The sequence below is a fragment of the Miniopterus natalensis genome, chromosome 2, assembly GCF_054644295.1.
Source record: "Miniopterus natalensis isolate mMinNat1 chromosome 2, mMinNat1.hap1, whole genome shotgun sequence".
NCBI lineage: Eukaryota > Metazoa > Chordata > Mammalia > Chiroptera > Miniopteridae > Miniopterus > Miniopterus natalensis.
Window position 1 is genome coordinate 138,897,594 of NC_142082.1, and position 18,287 is coordinate 138,915,880.

General features: G+C 42.7%; 1 protein-coding gene across 1 annotated transcript in view; it reads right to left on the bottom strand.

Annotated features, from left to right (window-relative positions):
* Nucleotides 1–1,283: 1,283 nt before the first annotated feature.
* The window catches only part of NCKAP1L (NCK associated protein 1 like), a 32,116-nt gene continuing 15,112 nt past the window's right edge, over nucleotides 1,284–18,287 (bottom strand). The window contains exons 17-29 of the mRNA XM_016217989.2: nucleotides 17,493–17,625; nucleotides 17,080–17,199; nucleotides 14,546–14,691; nucleotides 14,131–14,262; nucleotides 11,222–11,440; nucleotides 9,591–9,721; nucleotides 6,837–6,934; nucleotides 6,633–6,726; nucleotides 6,398–6,480; nucleotides 6,016–6,096; nucleotides 2,835–2,928; nucleotides 1,837–1,953; nucleotides 1,284–1,519 (exon numbers count right to left, since the gene is read on the bottom strand). Coding sequence (XP_016073475.2) covers nucleotides 1,392–1,519; nucleotides 1,837–1,953; nucleotides 2,835–2,928; nucleotides 6,016–6,096; nucleotides 6,398–6,480; nucleotides 6,633–6,726; nucleotides 6,837–6,934; nucleotides 9,591–9,721; nucleotides 11,222–11,440; nucleotides 14,131–14,262; nucleotides 14,546–14,691; nucleotides 17,080–17,199; nucleotides 17,493–17,625 — 1,576 coding nt within the window. The 3' untranslated portion in view covers nucleotides 1,284–1,391. The remainder of the gene's footprint in view (nucleotides 1,520–1,836; nucleotides 1,954–2,834; nucleotides 2,929–6,015; nucleotides 6,097–6,397; nucleotides 6,481–6,632; nucleotides 6,727–6,836; nucleotides 6,935–9,590; nucleotides 9,722–11,221; nucleotides 11,441–14,130; nucleotides 14,263–14,545; nucleotides 14,692–17,079; nucleotides 17,200–17,492; nucleotides 17,626–18,287) is intronic.

Genomic DNA, 18,287 nt, shown 5'->3' on the forward strand with positions numbered 1-18,287 from the left:
ACATGTACTTCTCAAGACAATAGTATGATTCCCAAGAGAATGTGACCTACTGTTTCCTCCTGAAAGGAGGCAGATGAGGCCCCAGTTCCTAAATCAGGACCACACTTTGCCAAGGAATAAGCTCCCTATTGCTGAGAATGCTCAAGCAGGCAGTGGGTAATGGACCATGTAGCAGAAGTATATGGATGTGATTCCTCCACGGAGGATTTAGGATGGAAAACTCTGGGCCTCTTTCAATAATGGAAAGAGATTATACTTAGTGTTTTTCCAGGGGCAAAGCTAAGATCAATGGTGATAGTAACAGGGAGTCAAACTTTGGCTAAAATTTGTTTTAAAACAATTTTTTTTCAAACAAATTGGACATAGCCTACAGTAGAATCGGCTGCCTGGTTGTAAGCACCAGTCCTTAGTATTCTAGACCAGTGGTTCTCAAAGTAAGATTCCAGGATGAGCAACTTGTTGAAAATGCAAATTTTGCCCTGGCCAGTGTGGCTCAGTGGTAGAGCATCAGCCCAGGCACCTAAGAATCTCGGGTTCAATTTCCAGTCAAGGGCATATACCTGGGTTGCAGGTTCAATTCTGGGCCTGGATCTGGCACGTGCAGGAGGCAGACATTTGATGTGTCTCTCTCACTATCTCCTTCCCTCCCTCTCCCCCCACCCCCCACACTCCCCTCCCTTCCACCCTCTCTAAAAATCAATGGAAAAATATATCCTCAGGTGAGGATTAACAAAAAAAAGAAAATGCGAATTTTCCAGTGCTGCCTTTAATCCACTGATTCAGAAATTTTCTAAGTGGTTTTCATTTACGCTAAAGTTTGAGAATTTGAAAAAAGTTTGGCTTTTTGTCAGTATTAGAGTTGGAAGGGGACTTTTACAACTCAGTGTCTCTCCAACTTTATTGTGCTTCAGATCTCCTAGAGATCTTATTAAAAACAGAGGATTGGACTCACCCTAGGATATTCTAATTCAGCAGAATTAGTATAAGGGTTGGGAATCTGTATTTGAACAAGCTCCTTGGGATCCTAATGCACACCAAGGTAGTGAATCATAGATTTAGTTTAATTGCCCTCTTTAATAAATGAAAAGACTGAGGCCCCAAAAGTGTGGCTCTTCAGAAGTCATACAACTTCTTAGTGTATCCAGAACTAGATCTAGAATTAGAACTCAGATTTTCTGACTCTTAGTCCAATGCTCTTTCCAAGGATTTAGGCAGAGGCTGAAATACTAGCTGTCAGGAAACTTAAAAGAAACTCCTGCCTTTCACAAAGTGGCCTCTCACTACTTACTGAATGAATTAGGTGGGAGGTTATCCAAGGCCTGCTCAACAATAACAGTCTATGGATTAAGTCAAACCAATTCTCACCAGACTTTGCAGCCTTCCATTCCTTATCACCTAGACCCACTCACCACCAGAAATTCCTTGAGGTGAGTTTCAATGTTCTTGTTGTAGAGTGTGAAGAGGGCAGCAGACACATGGATGATGGCTTTGGTCAAGCAGTGAATATTGTTGTTGTAACCTAGGTTATTATTGATAGAGGGAGAAACAAAAGGAAATAACAAAGTGAGTTACCCCAGCTGGGAAGTTTTCATTTTTTCCATCTGGGCCACCCCTATTTAACATCCATAGGAAGCACTGGGGATTAGGAGAAGGATATTCCTATGAAATTTCACTGGAATTGAATTTTATGGACAGTTCATTCTGCTTTTTGAAACAGAACGTTATACCTGAGACAGAAGTCTATATTTTCAGATAGATAACTGTCTCCATCTCATCTCCCTACCCCAGGACAGTAACCTAAATAGCCCTGGTTCCTCAACCCTACTCCTTACTTACCATCCATCTCGATGCTGTAGAAGGAAGAAGGGTCTGTGGCAAGGAGTGGGAGGGAAACTGCAAGAAAGATCAAGAGCAGGCAGGCCACCTTATATTCTTCCTCAGGGGATGAGGTATCTAGCAAGAGGAAAAAGAGAAGTGAGGTCAGCCAACAGGAGTCAAACTCTACAGGACGAGGATCCTCAGAGTTGCTGAGGATCACATGAGAAAATATCTATGAACACTCTTTATGAAGCACTATAGGCAAGTCATTACTGCTGAAGGGGACAGGGCCAGCCTCCACTTATCGTGAGGGGCCTGAGTCCTTGGAGGCCTCCACTGGTGTCTGAGCAGAGCTCTTAGCAAAGGGCTCTGCTGACAAGCAGTCTGAGGACACGCCATCAACTGCAATGGGGTGGAGAGGCAGGAAGGAAAGGAAAGAGTCTCACCAAAACCAATAGAGAAGAGGGAGGACCCGTCTGGAAATTACGAAAGGGCTTCATACCGGCCCCTTGGTTCTGAGTGTGTATAAGTATGAACATTCTAATCACAGGAAATGCGTAATGGAAAATATGAGACAAGTGTGAGACCTGGGGAAGAAGTGAATAGTGTCATGGTGATTATACAGGAGGGGAGAGCACAGATGCTGTACTCTGGAGATCAGATGCTATACCACATACTCAGCATGAAATCCTATACTACTGTGTATTGTTCTCTCATTGTTTCATTGGCACTCATTTCCCCAACCAGATTGTAAGTTCCTTTGAGCACTTGCTAAGCATCAAACAGACTCTCACTTAATATTTTTTAGCTGATTCACAGGTCAGCTGGTTGGATTCTGACTAGAAATCTAAATTGCCTGTGTTAGTATTTTGTGGGGATTAGGGACCATGTGTTAAGTCTTTCCTTAGTTACCAGCTTGTATCCCTGAATTCACAATCCCAAACAAAAGGCTTCTTTGACATTGGCATTTTCCCACCCAGAAATATGGCCCAAACCCCTCATTTCCCCAATTTTACCAGCTTTCATATTAGCAATGGCAGCCACCAGGGCTGGGTCAATGTCACAGCCCACGCCTGCAGCAGATGCCAGCTCAAAGATACTCAGAGTCACCTGGTAGAGAAGAAAACAACTTTCTAGATCTGATTCCAAGGAGAAAAGCGTTTGGCAAAAGCTACAGAGAGTCAGAATTCGTAGACCACTGGTTTTAAATTTTTGGTATACTATCACCTTTTCTAGGTATTCCTTCATAGCTCTCCCTAACCTACAGAGGGAAAAACCCAAAAGCTTTTGCTTGGCATTCACATATGCCATAGTACAAATTTACTGTCTCAACCTTGTGGATGAAAAGGGGCCACATGCTAACCTGACTAGCTCAGGGAAGGCCTGCATGGTGGCCTTGCAAACTCAGAGACCTAAGTAACCCCAAAGGATGGTCTGAAATTAAAATTTTTTTAACTAAAAGTAGTTTATGGTGGATAGTCATGTCCTAGGCCAGTATCTTCTCTTACAAAGGTCAATCTTTACCTTAATTGAGCCTGTCTTTTGCATCTACGATAACATATCGTTGGAATGTCAAACTAATTTTCTTTTTTCCAGACCCCTCAAAGCACAGGCAGAGACCACAAATACCCTCATTGCATTGAGTTAATTGTTGACTGTTAACTATCCTGCACCCACCTAAGTAAAAGAAGTGTGTGTCCATCATTTTACTTTTTATCCAACCCCAGGGGTCTCCCTGCTTTGCTTTCTCCTGCCTCCCTAATCTATCACCAATGGATTTCATGTAACCCACTTACGTCTCCTCTTTTGGCTGTAATGTATAAAACAAGGTGCAAAACTGCCATTCTCCAGAGCATTATCTCAGTCCCTTGAGATTCTGCTTCCTGGCATTTGTCTACAGTTTGGCTCAAATAAACTCACAAAAATTCTTCACAAGTTTGAATGTTTCTTACGTTGACAATTTTATTTCCCTAAACACTTCCTACAGTCAATGCAGGCAGGGTAATTTATTCACTCTCCAAACTACAATTTACTTCCTTACTCCCACATTTTGGTTCATGTGCTTCCCTCCTCCAGTGTCCTTTCCTCTCCCCAACTTATATCTAGGTGACACCCATTCCTTGAGGCTTAACTCAGATCTCATATTCTCTGTGAAGCCCTCCCTGATTACTTCCGCCCAAACCTACGTCTCCCTCCTTTTACTGGTAGCACTAGTCACTGAAAGCACTAGTCACGCACAGCACCTGGTAACGTCAGTTGTCTTTTCAGACAGGAGGTGAGACATATGGCTTATCTCACCAACTAGATTATAATTTCTTTTAAAACCTCATGGCATGGAGAAGGGAGAAAAAAGGCTTTGGAGTGAAAGGAAGATCTGGATTCAAATTCTAAACTTACTAAATGTGTGATCTTAGCTAAAAGTCACTTCATGTCTTTGAGCCTTAGTTTTCTCATCTGTAAAACTGGGGTAGTAGTACTTACCTCACAGAATTGTTGTGAAGATTAAATTAGACCACACATATAAAGTATCGATCTAACCTAGGGACTCATGGAGTCACAAATATACTGACAAACATTATTCCTTTCCCTTCTTCCTTTATCTCAAAGCTAGGAACTTTGCATTTCATTTTATCCTGTCTAGTTTTTAACACAATGCTAAGCATATAGAAGGCACTCAATTAATATTTACTGATTGATACCCAAATCCCTCAATGTACTTAGAATAAGGTTCCCAAGATCTAGTCTCAAAACTCCCCACTCTCTCACACTAAGTACTTACACCCCTTTTGAGGTTAAAAAAAACACTTTATAATGCTCTGAGAGAACAAGGATGATTGTTTCAATAGTAGACAACTAAGTAGAGTATCTTTTGCAAAGAACCCCACACACTTTGCTTATGGTACTCGACACAAAAGGCAAACCTTAACTACACTCTGCTTTGTCCTTTATTTAAATTCCCTACTAACTAGATGACCTTGTTTATGGCAACCATGGCCTAGGAGATCAGGGACCTTCGTTCATGACCTGTGGTTTTCTGGACAAACAAAGGGATGACTGAAGGGGTCTTATTTTCTCTTCTCCTAATGTTTTTCCCCTTGAGGCAACAACAGAATTTCTGATGGACAGGTCATCCCCCTCTCCACCTCCACCTACTTATTTTCAAAAGCAGGCAGAGCCTAAAGCTGAGGGCTGCCCAGGAGATATCAGCTAGACAAGCTCCTGACAGGCTAGAGCATTCGACCCCAAAATCAGCAGTTGCCAGAAATCCAGGCTCGCCATAAAATCATAAAATCGAAGACTGGTCAAAAGGGGCAGCCATCCAGTGAAACATGCCCTCTAACATGACCATTTGACCCTCATTTGATTTTACACAGACAGAGGAGGATATTTCCCAATTCTTTTGATCTAGAGGTAAGGATGTTTTTCTTAACATCTAACTTTAATTCTTCCTGCTAACCAGTTTCCTTTTATCACAGACCTCCTTCCCTTAAAGGAATCAACAAGAGAAGTAGCCTGCCCTGTGCATTTTGAAGCTCTTTGTTCCCAATCTTCAGCTGTATTTCCTGCAAAACATACTTGTTTGTTCCAGGTGATTTAAAAGACAAGGTAATGCAAGGTAGGAAAGGAGAGAAGGAAGGGATGTTTAACTCAGGGTGTCTACAGAATCCCTTCTTTCTTTCTCCATCTCTGTAGTGAATGGGACCTGAGGCAGGTGACACAGATAGAGGAACTGGAAAGTTTCAGAACTAGGAGGAAGAAATGGCCAGAAAAAGAAAGGAAACTCTGACAGCAGGCAGGGTGAGTGGGAATGGAAGGAACAAGTCTTTTTATAAGAAGTACCTAAGCTCCTGACTAAAGAGAGAACTTGTGTGCACATCTTAAGTGAAAACCTACAGATGCTGTCCTAGAGCTTGTCCTCCTCCCTCCAGTAATGTTTCCCCAGCCCCAACAGGCTCCCCCAGGCTCCCACTTTTCTCCATCCCCGCATGTCTCCCCAGCTCTGCCTTTTCTCCAAGAACATTTGTCTGACCAATGCCCCTCTCTTTCTTCATAAAATCTCCCCTCGTGTTTTTTTATTCAATTCCTGGCTCTTCTCCCTACAGTATTCTTCAGAGCTCTCTCTCCCTTTCAAGACCCTACTACATTCCTTTTTAACAACAAATCTCCTAATTGGAGTCCACTTCATACTTCCTTTACCTTGATGTCTGTGTCTGGAGTGACAAACTCCTTCAGGCACTCGATGGGACCCATAAGAAAGGGGCAGTGGGAGGAGAAAACCTGAAGGAAAAAGCAGATGAATGAATTCACTGGACAGTGGCCAGTGTCTTCAAAAGCAGGTGAAAACAAACCAAAAAAAGGGTCTCAGCTTAAATAAGAACATCAGCTTAAATAAACTTCCCACCCCTCCCCACATGCCTCTACATTTCCTCAGCTCATCTATCCCCAGAGATCTTCCAGGGCCTCTACCAAATTAAGCTCCTTTCTCCTCAATGCTCACCAACCCTTTCCATAACTTCTCATGCAAGCCCTACCATGAGAGGTGTCTGTGATTTGTGGCAGACCCTCTCCCCCAGCTCACCTCTCGAAGTCCCTCTTGAGCCATGTCCCTAAAGCTGAGGATAACTCCAATGATGGTCATGCGCTTCAGCACATTATCAGCCCCTGAGGAAAAAGAAGAGTGTTAGAGAAGAGAACATATGAGAATAGTGATGGTCTTGCTTCTGCAGACCCAGCCCTAGCCCCAGATCCCCTAAAACCCCTGTCATCCACAATGCTTTTCCCACAATTCCTTTTCCCTCTAGGGGAAGGCTCACCCATCAGCTGGGGCAGCAGAGAAGCCATCAAGTCCGCCTTGCTAAAGTTAGATCGGATCTGAACAAGTACATCCATGTTTTCCACCACCAGCTTCTACAGCCGGGACACAGAAACATTAAACAGGAAAAGACAAGAGCCATGGTATCTTCCCCCCAGTCTCCTACTGCTAACCCTCTTCGCCTGCGGCTAAACTTCCACAGTACCTTCAGCTCTGCAATCTGAGAGGTCACATGCCACATCAGGTTTTCACTCAGGAACTTCATGCCATAGGGGCCCAAGAGTTCAGCCAAGGCCCGCATCTCTGGAAAAGAGATTCAGAGGTCCCAGATGGGACTCAGAGGGCATTAGAGCTTTTGCATAACAGCGATAAGGTAATTTAAACCTGCGAAATGTTTTTCAGCAAGGAAAGGAAATGGGAAGTTGAGGAGCAAAAGCAACCTGATATCCTCCATTCAGGTGACAGGTGTGGCCTACCTGTGGGAAAGTTTACCCTCTCCCCTCTGGTACTCACACCAAGACTTACCAGAAATGGTAACTGTTTACTTTACAGTCTTAAGAATCTATACTCTCTCAAGTCCCTTTATGTGGTACCTGGGTTTCACTCTTGCTGGACCAGCTGTTGTAGCTTTACTAGATGTAAGACCTTAAATGGGTCACTGAGCCTCAGTTTACTTTTTTGTAAAATGAAGAAATTAACATCTTCCCTGAATACCTCACAGAGTTCCTATTAGAATAAATAAGATACATTATAAAAACCTTAGAGAACACTATGAAGATATATATAAATAATGGATTTATTATGATAATTATTAACAGCCCTCTGAGGTATGTAATTTAACAGACAAGGTGGGGTTCAGTGGTTGTCCCAGGTCACTTAACCAAGTCAAGAGTGGGTACAAGAAACCTAGCACATTGCCTTACTGCCCCTTCCTGTGTCCCAGCAGATACCACATCTAGCTCCTTATCTAAGGTCTGGCTTTTTCTATGTTCCTCCCTCCACTTCCTTTATTTAACACCTCACTGTCCAAGTTTTTCTCTCCTTAAGCTACCTTTTCTTTTTACATAATAAAAACACATCCCCAGAGTCCAACTGTTTTTTCCTTTAAATCCTTCTTCCCCCAGTCTGCCTCAATGCCTTACCCCTCTCTACCCAGTCTGCTTCTGGCCCTTTGTGAATCAAACAAAGCTTCCTGGGGGAATCCCATGTCAGAAACACCAGTGACAAATTCAGACAGGGAGGAGCTTTAGCTATGATCTTTGGGTATGGACCATCCCAGCAAAGAAAACCATAAAAGACCAGAAGTAACAAGAGACCAGTAGAAAAAAAAGGTGAGTTTAACATAGTTAATATGAGCTCAGAGGGAAAAGAAAACACTCCAGTCTTTGAAAGCAGGACCGGCTGACCTCCACCTCCACCATGACTGAGGACATGGAACTGGTCACAGCAGCTGACACAGAGACTTGTCCAGAGCAAATACGTTTTTAGAGTCACATTTTTACAGTAGGAAGATTAAGCTAAGAACTAGAAAAGGATTTCCTCACCAGTCAACACAGATAATGCTAAAGTGGCTGAAAAAGGAGGAAAGGGGCTGAATTGCCTTCTCTGGAGCTGATGGAGAAGGTTTGGATCTGCCAAACCTACTTAGTCTCCTCTACTCCAGGCTAGTAACCCTAGGGCATCCTCCTCTTTCCATCTATTTTTGGAGTAGCATTGTCCCATTACCATGGTAACCCTGGGAAATTGGGGTGGGGGTGGTAGAAGGGGGAATCAACATTACCTCCTGCTGCTTGTCAGTTGTCAGCAAGACCTAAAGCTGATTTTAGATGCTGCCTACAGTTTGTGGGTGGGGTTGATGAGAAGGGGACACCTGAAACCTCCAGCAGATGAAGAGTGGGGTCAGCTTACTGACAGAGCCAGAATGAGCATAGGAAGAAGGCAGAGTTCAGAAACAGAACTGCATACTCTGACTTTCATAACACCCCCAAGGAAGGGGAAGAGTGGAGAGGGCAGGTCACTGAAACATGTCCTACCATGCAGGAGCCATGATTTATATGGAGGTGAGAGGAAGTAGGAAGCAGCAGGAGAGTTCATCAATCAGTCAGTCAGTAAAACAAATCTATGAAAAAGGATCTGTATGGCTTAGAGTCCTCTTTAAAAAGAGAATGATTTCCCAACTCAGTCACTGCAGACTCATTCCCTGGCTCCCCTTCAGACACAAAAGCACTTCTATACACTGGCAAGCAGCACTACATAGTGATTAAGCACCGAGTTCTGAAACATGACTGCCTTGAGTTGAAATCCGAGTTCTACCATTTATGAATGTGCGACTTTAGGCAAGTTCCTTAATCTCTCTGTGTCTCAGTGTCCTCATCTGTAAAATGGGGATAATATGACTATCTACCTGAATGTTCTTGTGAAAATTAAATGAGTTAATACATGAAAACACTGACAACTTAGCCCACAATAAATGCCATCCATTATTTCATCATCGTTATTAAACATCAGTAATATAAGCACTGGTTAAGGCTCTAAAACTTATTCCTCAGGAAGAAGATACCATAACATCAGATGGGAGTTTAATAATTCCAAGCATGAGAATGTCCTCTTACATTTCTCTTTTGCCCTTCATTATATGTCCTACTCTTTTATTCTTTGTGGAGATGGAAAATAACTATTTACTACTCTTCAAAAAATAAATCTTTTCAGGGACTTGAGTGTCCCTGCCCAACTCCTAACTCCTCTCACTTTCCCCCTCTACCTAGGCCATGCCTCAATTCTAGGTCTTGCTTAGAATCCTGTCCCCCCTCCCCCCCCAAAGTGGAATTTAGCAGAGATGCTCAGGAGAGTGTAGAATGAGCTTCTGGGAAAATAGGAGGATTTAGATAAGGTCCACAGCTGAGATACTGTACTGAAGGGAAAGACACTCCTGGATAAGGCAACCAGGCCTTGGGCTCACCAGAGATGTCAGAGAACTCCTCTGCGCTGAAGTGTTGCTCCTCCTCTCTGGGAAGGCTGATGAAGGCCTGCATGGCTGGGGAGAGGATGATGGTCCCACCGCTCGCCTGTCTGAGCAGACTTTCTAGGTACCTACAGGGTTGGCCAAGAAAGCACAGAAAGTTAGTGTGCAATCCCTTCTCCCCACCATTGCTCCCTGCCACTACCACTGGGCTCAGGAAGAGAAATCCCACCAAAGGCAGGGGTGGAGAGAAGAGTCTCAGAGAAGACAGTAAAACACCCTAATTAACACCTCAAATCATTGGCTCAAAAACAACTGGCAGTAATGTAATTCCACTTCTCCTCTAATCTGCACGGCTATCAAATTTGACGGCATACACTCCCTTCCCTCAGCCCCTGCTCTTTCTAATTACTATACTCCCCTCATCCTTGGTCTTCCTCTGTCAGGTTCAGCAAGCCCAAGATCACACACAAAAAATTTCCCAATTGGGCTCCTCTGAAATATACTTAGCCTCAACCTCTCCAATGAGAATGTTGGACTGAAGACCTAGGATCTTGGAAGTGGATCTCAAGTCAAACCTCCTGGACAGAGAGAAATCCCAGGAACATTAGTCATCAGTCTCCAAATATACCCTCCTGACCTCTGGGCAAGCTGAGAAGGCCTCCAACCAGTGTCAGCAGAGGAGGGCTTAGCCAACCCATGCCACTCACCCAGGCACTAGCTCTGGGCTTAGGTCTTACAGAAGTCTCAAGCTAACCACGGGTGGGCCAAACCCACTCACTAAACATGACTTTTTTTTCTTTTAATTTGAATTAGTTGTTCAAAAGTTTGAAACTGAGAGATATTACATTAAAAAATAAGGATTTAGTGGGGCATTGAGGAGGAGGAACTAAGTGGCTGCTGCCCCCTTTAAAGAGGCATACCCTCCCCAACTACCCAAAGTTCCCACCTAGCCCGCAACACCCAGGTCCCTTACTTCCTTGGTCTCTGTTGGCATTTGTATTTGCAAACCTTGCCTGTCTTTCCCCCTACTCAGGGCATTCTTAGCAGCCTATTTCCTATTGAGCTGATATTGGATTAAGAGCGCCACCCAGTGGCTTGGGGATGAAGAAATCCAGCTCCTTTCCCTCCTTAAATCTCAAAGGAAATATTGCTCCTACCTCTGGTTTTGGGAAGGATGTCCCCTTCCTATTAAGAACAATCTACTAGAGAAATGTCATGTCTAGGGTTGAAGAGATAGTGTTCAGGAGAGATAATGTTAGAATGGTTTTCAGAGGAAGAAGCTGAGTGAAAAGAGAAACAAAAGAACTTCAGAAAGAGGAATAGAAATCATTTGAAATTAAAACAGAACCCAGAAAAGGAAGGTTGGGGAACTAGAAATGAAGAGGAAAAAGGTTGAATTATTACAAAATAGGTCAATGGATGTTACTGGAAGATTAGAAAAAAACCTCATGGTAGATAGAAGGGAATCTGGGTTGCTTCAGCTTATTGCTCCAGTCCTCATGCAGAAATAAGCCTTCATTTGAAGACTTATTTGACCCTGGGAGCTAAAATGCCTGGACCTGAGTCCTGCTGTGTAAGGAAAAGGTGTAACAAAAAGGTAAGGCAGAGTGAGGATGAGCAACACCAACCAGTTTGTGTAGAGAGTTGTGATAGTCTGCTCCCCACATGAGTCCAGCGGCTGTGTCTGCTGTAGGAGGGCATTGCGGATGACTCTGGGAACATCTGCACCCAAAAACTGGGCCAGTGACTGTATGAAACTGATGTATGCTTTGACTCCTGCCAATAGCTCAGAAGGCCTTGCAATCTCCTGGGTTGTGGCATTGTAGCCAGCCAGATACACAATGGCTCTAGATGACAAAAATCATAATTACAACCATAATGATAAACATAGTAGCAATTATCACATTACACTGTGTCCCAGGTGCTGTGCTATGATTTTACTACATACATTATTTCATTTAAACCTCACAACAACCCAATAATGTAGGTACAATTATTATCCCCATTTTACAGAGGAATAAACTGAGACACAGAGATAGTAAGTCACTTGCTATCTGAAGACCACATAGCTGGCAAGTGGCAGAGCTGGGACTTGAATCCAATAACATTTGATTCCTAACCACTATGCTCTTCTGTCTCCTCTGGAGAAATTAGGTCAGGTGGTAAGAGACCTGGGCTCCCAAATATCATCTAACTCTACCTGAGGGTTCATACCACCTGCATTCTCAGGATCAGTATTTTGTCATTTCTCCTTGGAAATAATTAGTTCCAACCACTGTCAGAAATGGAAAACCACACCTAGAAATCCTTGGGAGTGCAGTGCAATCCCTGTGGCCATGGGTTGCCAGAGCTGGATGAAGAGCACACTTGGCTGGCATGCAGCTATAGCCAACCCTAGAGAAAGTGGGATAACTGTTCACACTGTTCAGCATGTCCCTGAATAACATATTTTCATTGTAGCATTGATCTTTTCATTGTAAAACTGATGAGATGACATAGGAACTTAACTTTTTTATATGGTAAAATTGGTTTTCTCCTATGTTGTTTCACTTGAAGTCACAGAACCTGTCAACTATGTAAAATGAGGACTTATTGTATTATGTAAGAGGCACACAGGAACACCCCTTCCCACTGCACCTCCACCTCCTTCCAAAATACCTTCCCCAGAAACCTGAGAATTCAGTTAGTCCTTTGACCTAAGGCTTTTTTCCTTGTTAAAAGAAAGGGAAAAGAGAAACATCCCACTTTGCCAAAGTCTTCGTCAGTCATTTGCACCTCAATATGAATGAGTTAATCAGATTCTTCCTAAAGCCGTAGATGTTTGGGGAGCTTTTGTTTTTGTTTTGGGAAAAATATTTATGGTATGGAAGAAGAAGGGAACAGGAGGGCCTGCTCCCCAGAGAAAAAGGAAAAGAGAGGAGAAACCACTTGAGGAGAAAAAATACAGAAGGGATAGAGAAGAGGTGGGGGGCAAGCCTAATCTATTTCAGAATGTTCACTGATGCCAAGCCTCCAGGCCAGCATTGGGGCTTTAGGAACTGTGACATAAGTGGAGAAAGTATTTGAGACATCCAGGGAAAACCAGAATATCATGCCCGTGCTGCTCCCAGGCCTAGAAACCACTGCCAGCTTCTCGAGGTTTATGCATGGACAATTTTATCAACTTGTCATCTTTTTAATGTTGTTTATGCACCTGAGATACTTCTTTCCATATAGCTAGTGTATAGAATGAAAACAAACTAAATTTACTGTCACACAAGCAAAGACTAATTGAAAAATAAATGAAAACATAGACTCCTAACTATTCTCTCTACTTCTGTCGTTGCTCTCTTAGTGCAGCCAGAGCGATCCAATTAAAATATTGAGTGAGATCTTGTACTGCTCTGCCCAGACCCTGCCAAGGCTCCCCATCTCACTCAGAATAAAAGCCAAGGTCCTTACAATGATAAAGAAGCATCTGCACAGTATGCCACTCCTCTAGCCTCTCTAATCTCAAGTCCTACCAGTCTCCCCCTAGCTCATTCTATTCCAGCCACACGGGTCTCCTCCATATCCCCTGAACATACCAGGCAAGCTCCTACCTCAGAGCCTTTGCACTTGCTGGTTCCTCTGCTTAGACTGTTCTTTCCCCAGACAGTCACATATCTGACTTCCTCACTTCCTTCAGGAGTTTACTCAAATACCACCTTTCCAAGCAGGCCTTTCCAGTCCGTTCTATGTAAAATTGTAACACAGCAACACACACACACAACACACTTCCTATCTCCCTTTCCTGCTTTATTTTTATTTTTTATTTTCTTGCTTAGTACTTATTGATAGTGGGGAGGGCATGTAATAGAAATAAGGACCACAGTTGTTTAATGATTATTCACCTTACTAACTATAGATAAGAGCTTTTCTTACAGACTCTGGGAAACTAGAGGATGTGCTGCAAGAAGAAAAAAAAAACAGAGCTGTAAAAAGATAAGAGATATCTTGGCGCCCAGATGGGTCCATTACTCAGAAAAGAAAATACATTTCGAGAACAGACAAAGGACAGGACACAATTTGATTTGGTTGCTGGGCCTGGACCCTGACCCCTCCCTGGAGTTTGCCTCAGGAATGCTGACCATTCTCCAGTCCCAGCAACTGGTGGAGCTGGATCTTAACACCATGGAAATTAACTACCTTATTATTGGACTTCAAGATCCTGGAAGGAGACACATGAACCACGGACCCTACAGCCATTATGCTGATCCCCCCTTCCCCTTTGCATGCAGTCTTTCTTCCTTATTCATATATAATCAGCCACCTAGTAGGAGGTGTTAAAGCAGAATTTACAGGATAACCTGCTGCTTTCTCCATACTGCCGACATTATTGAAATATACGCTCATATATGATTCAGCCTTGTCTCTGCTTAATTTGGCTCAGGCAGTACAGGCAGCCCGGACCTGTTTAGTGTCCAGTATCAACACGACTGTCAGGATGAATCTAATGGAACCCAACTTTGAAAATGACCATACTATACAAAGGTAGAAGACAAGGAAAGAGTGATACCTGTTGAGTCTGGCCTCCAGGTGGCTGCTGAGATACTCAGAAGGGAAGATAGTATGTTCAAATACAGAGAACTGGTGTACATGATTCATTGTCAGCGCCAGTTCGGTCAAGTTTATGTGTAGCTTGTCCATGCTGCGTAAAGTTGAGAAAGTAAAATGAGCCTTGATTATGGGCCTGGCACTGCCTGCTATTATCTGGGAAGGATTTTTCGGCCCATGACCTTCAGACCCCTTTCATCTTTTAGGAACACTCAGCCTAGAACAGTACACATTGATACAGACTACATAGGCAAAGTAGAAAATTCACATTTCAGTGCTTTTCCATATGTCATTACCCACCACCACTTCTGCATTCTTCCCCATTCTCCCTTCTTTGATACAGTGCCCAGCTGGTCCTCTAGGGCCCAGGTCCTCACTTGGTAACAACGCTGCGGTTCTTCCGGTGACTCTCAGCTCCTGGCTTTTCCCTCTCAGGCTCTCCTTTTCTGGGAGTCGGCCTCTGCTTCATGGTTTTCTTGTTCTTTGCCTTGCTGATGGTAGTGGCAGAGTGCTTAGGCAGAAGCTTTAGAAACAAACACCAGTGAATGGAAAAATGAGATTAGTTCCTAAAACTGCCAAGTAGCCCACCTAACGGTTATAAAAAGTTTCCTCCTTGATTGTCTGTCCTTCTGCCTTTCTCTCTCTTTCCTCCCAGCATCTCTTTCTCTAAAGGGGGCCTATTTACAAACTGCTTACCTCTTTTAGTTTTTATTAAATATCTCCCCATGTTTCAGCTCAAAGTCTCAACATGGCAGTGTCTTTCAGGGATCAGATCATCACTCCCCCACCCGCATTCTGAAAGGAAGTCTTTCCTAATGGAAAAATTCAAGTAAAAAGAATACAATCTAAGAGCTCCAGTCAACTGCACTTTCTAGGGTCTTCCAACCTGGAAGACAGTTGTTTTTTGCTGGTATGGAACAACCATCTCACTGGCTGCATTCCTTCATATTCTGTCCAGTGGAGACAGTAACCCACACTACCATAGCCCACCGAAGACTCAGAGATCACAATGTGACCAGCTCTCTCTTTCTACTTCTTTTCTTTCTTTTGTTTTTTTTTAAATAAGGTGTCATATTTCTTACTAGCTTAAACATCAATTGAGTTTAAACATCAATTCTGCATCTCTTCTCTTCAGCCAGATACCCCAGTTAGCCATACAGAAAATCTACGATAGAACTTATATATTCAGGTATCTCCTTCAAGGTAATCAGCTTGGAATTCTCTCCTTTTAGTCAAATGCTGTTGAGCATGTGCAGAGAGCATGTCTATAAACTCTTCATTTGGAATTACTGTTAGAGCAGCATAAGAGCCATGAGAAAACTAGTTTTGTTACTTTATAATCACACATCATTTTTTTAAGTCCAAACTCTTACTCTTCCAAAAAAATCAAGTCCACCTTGATGGACAAAGATATGTCAACCTCAAAATTATGTGAAAGTGTCTGTGGTAGATTTCAAAAGTAATGTCAAAAATATGTAATTCCATTAGTAATGGCAACATCACTAATTATTAATTCAAAATGATAACTTTGGAATGGCCAATATTCATTTGATTGCAAAAGTTCTGATGTGTGTAGAAACAACTGCGCACATGTTTTAGTCATCCCTGATTCAGCACTGAGCAAAACTTGCCCCTTGTATATAGTAGATATTCAAATTGAGTGATGAATATATTCATAAATGTACACATTTGCATATCTTCCTTGCATTAATTATTTAAATGTCTTTCAAACCTGTGTTTTTACTCCTTTTTTCTTTTTTTTTTCAATATATCTTTATTGATTTCAGAGGGAGGAAAGGAGAGGGAGAGAGAGAGAGAGAGATAGAAACATCAATGATGAGAGAGTCATTGATCGAGCCCACAACCCGGGCATGTGCCCTGATCAGGAATCGAACCCCGATCGCCTGGATCCTAGGTCGATGCTCAACCGCTGAGCCACGCCAGCTGGGCTACTCCTTTTTTTCTTAAACTTGAACATTCCCCTAGGAGAGGGACTGTGTATCTTCCTTCCACGACCCCATCCAAAAACCTAGCTTAGTACCCAGTAAGTACCAAATAATGTAACAGCTAGCATCTATTGAGAGTTTTATACCAAGTATATAATGTACTTTGTTTCATTTAATCTTTATGATACCTCTGTGAAGAAATTATTTTTATCCCCATTTTACAAATGAGAAAATGGAAAGGTTATGTAATAATATAACTGTGTATATGTACACACACATACATACACACACACATACACACACAAAACTTGGCTCCCCTTCTACTAAAGTTGCTTCAAAACCTGACTCAAATCCAGGAAGGGATGGGTAGTCAGGGCAACCTAAAAGACTCCAGAGCAACAGTGGAACAAGTTCCTCACTTCCAAATTTTCTGAAATTTAGGTTGAGCTAATCACGACCAGGTGCTGTGAGTCAGTCAAGGGAGGGGAGGGGAGAGGAAAACAAGCAGACAAAAACAAGAAAGCAGCCCTGAGGACAGACACAGAGGAAGTGCCTAAAAATGTTCAGACAGCCACAGATTAGAGTGCAAATAGGCAGAAAGGTGAGACGAGGTGTGATTTGGGGGCCATTGTCCAAGCATATGTACATGGGCAGGGGGAAGAAGGGAGTAAATTAGAAAGTTAACTCATCTCTCAGAACTCTTCAAATAACAGCACAGATTTTGTTGGAGTGCAGCTGTCAACTAAGTATTTTTAGATACCTCTATCTAGTCCTACAGCAGTAAAGACTTAATGGACTACACTAAGAAAAGAATCCTGCCATAAATTCAATTACACAAAAACTCTAGCCCTACTTGAGAGAAAGGGTCTAGAGAACTTGACAATTGAGAAGACAAAGGTAGATAGAGGGAAAGGCACAGAGGGATGGCAAAGGGGAAACTTCAACAGAAAGAAGACTGAGCCTACCTGCTCACTTAAGTTTCGCTGCTCAGCACAGATCTCCAGGACACAGTTACTGGTCTGCTTGGCCAACTCTTCCAGGAAGGAGTTGCAGTGATGAAGGCTGTGGTTCTTCAGATGGGGGTACTTTGGAAAAGCAGAATCAAAGAAAAAATTATCATCACCAAGACAATCACTTCTTCCTCATAATACTACTCTGCTCCTCTGTCCTGAGCTACTCAATCCTTCTACAGAAAAAGAACCTGAGACTCAGAGAGAGGACATAGTCTACATAAAGCTGAAACACTTAGGGGCTCTTATCACATACCTATGTTTGTGCCCAGCTTGGGACCAAAATAAACCCTTGGAATTGTGTTTCGAGGGAATACAAATGAGATATGATTGAAGAGATGACAGGGTTTGGAGTTCAGGGTACCCACCTCCTCTGGGCACATCTCATGAGTGCAGTGAACAAAATGAGCACAAATCAGGGGGAAGGCAATGGCATAACGCAACATGGTAGGTTCCTCCAGGGTCATAGTAAACATCTTCTCAAAGGTGCGGAGATGAAAGCTCGAGAAAAAAGGGAAGGAAGCTTAAAACCAGGGTTTAGGATCTGGTTACTTTGAGGTAGACACAGTATTCATTCTTTCAATAAATATTTGTTGATATTCGTCACTCCCTTCTTAATTTTCCTACCCCTAAGGTAGACAGGAACTCAATAAACTTTCAGACTCTTATACTGGAACTCCAGAGCAGTTTGGTGATAATCTTTCTTCCCTTCCTTTGTATAAAATTTGCTACTCCTCCCTCAGAACCTCTGCATGATTTGTGCCACTCCCCCTAATTTAGAAGTCTTTCAGTACTACTGATTCACATTACCCCCAAAACTGGACACTCAGGCTCCATAAAACTTTCTCAGTTTAATTCCATGAGACTGATCTTTCTTCAACCCTACATCCTCTGAACATCATGCACTCTTTTTACACTTTCTTACATTTTCAAAGTATTATGTTGATGTTCCTTTCACACATAGGTGTTATATCTCCCCCTCTATATCAATGCAGGGAGCAAAGACAATATACTGTGTTACTTGTTTGATCGGCTCAGTGGGTAGAATTATGCACAACAGTGGTCACTTAGTAAATGCTGAATGATACTAAGAAAGAAACTAATTTTTATTCTCTAAAGGCCCTATTCTCCAGCCCTCTTGATTATTTTCAGTTCTCCCCTCT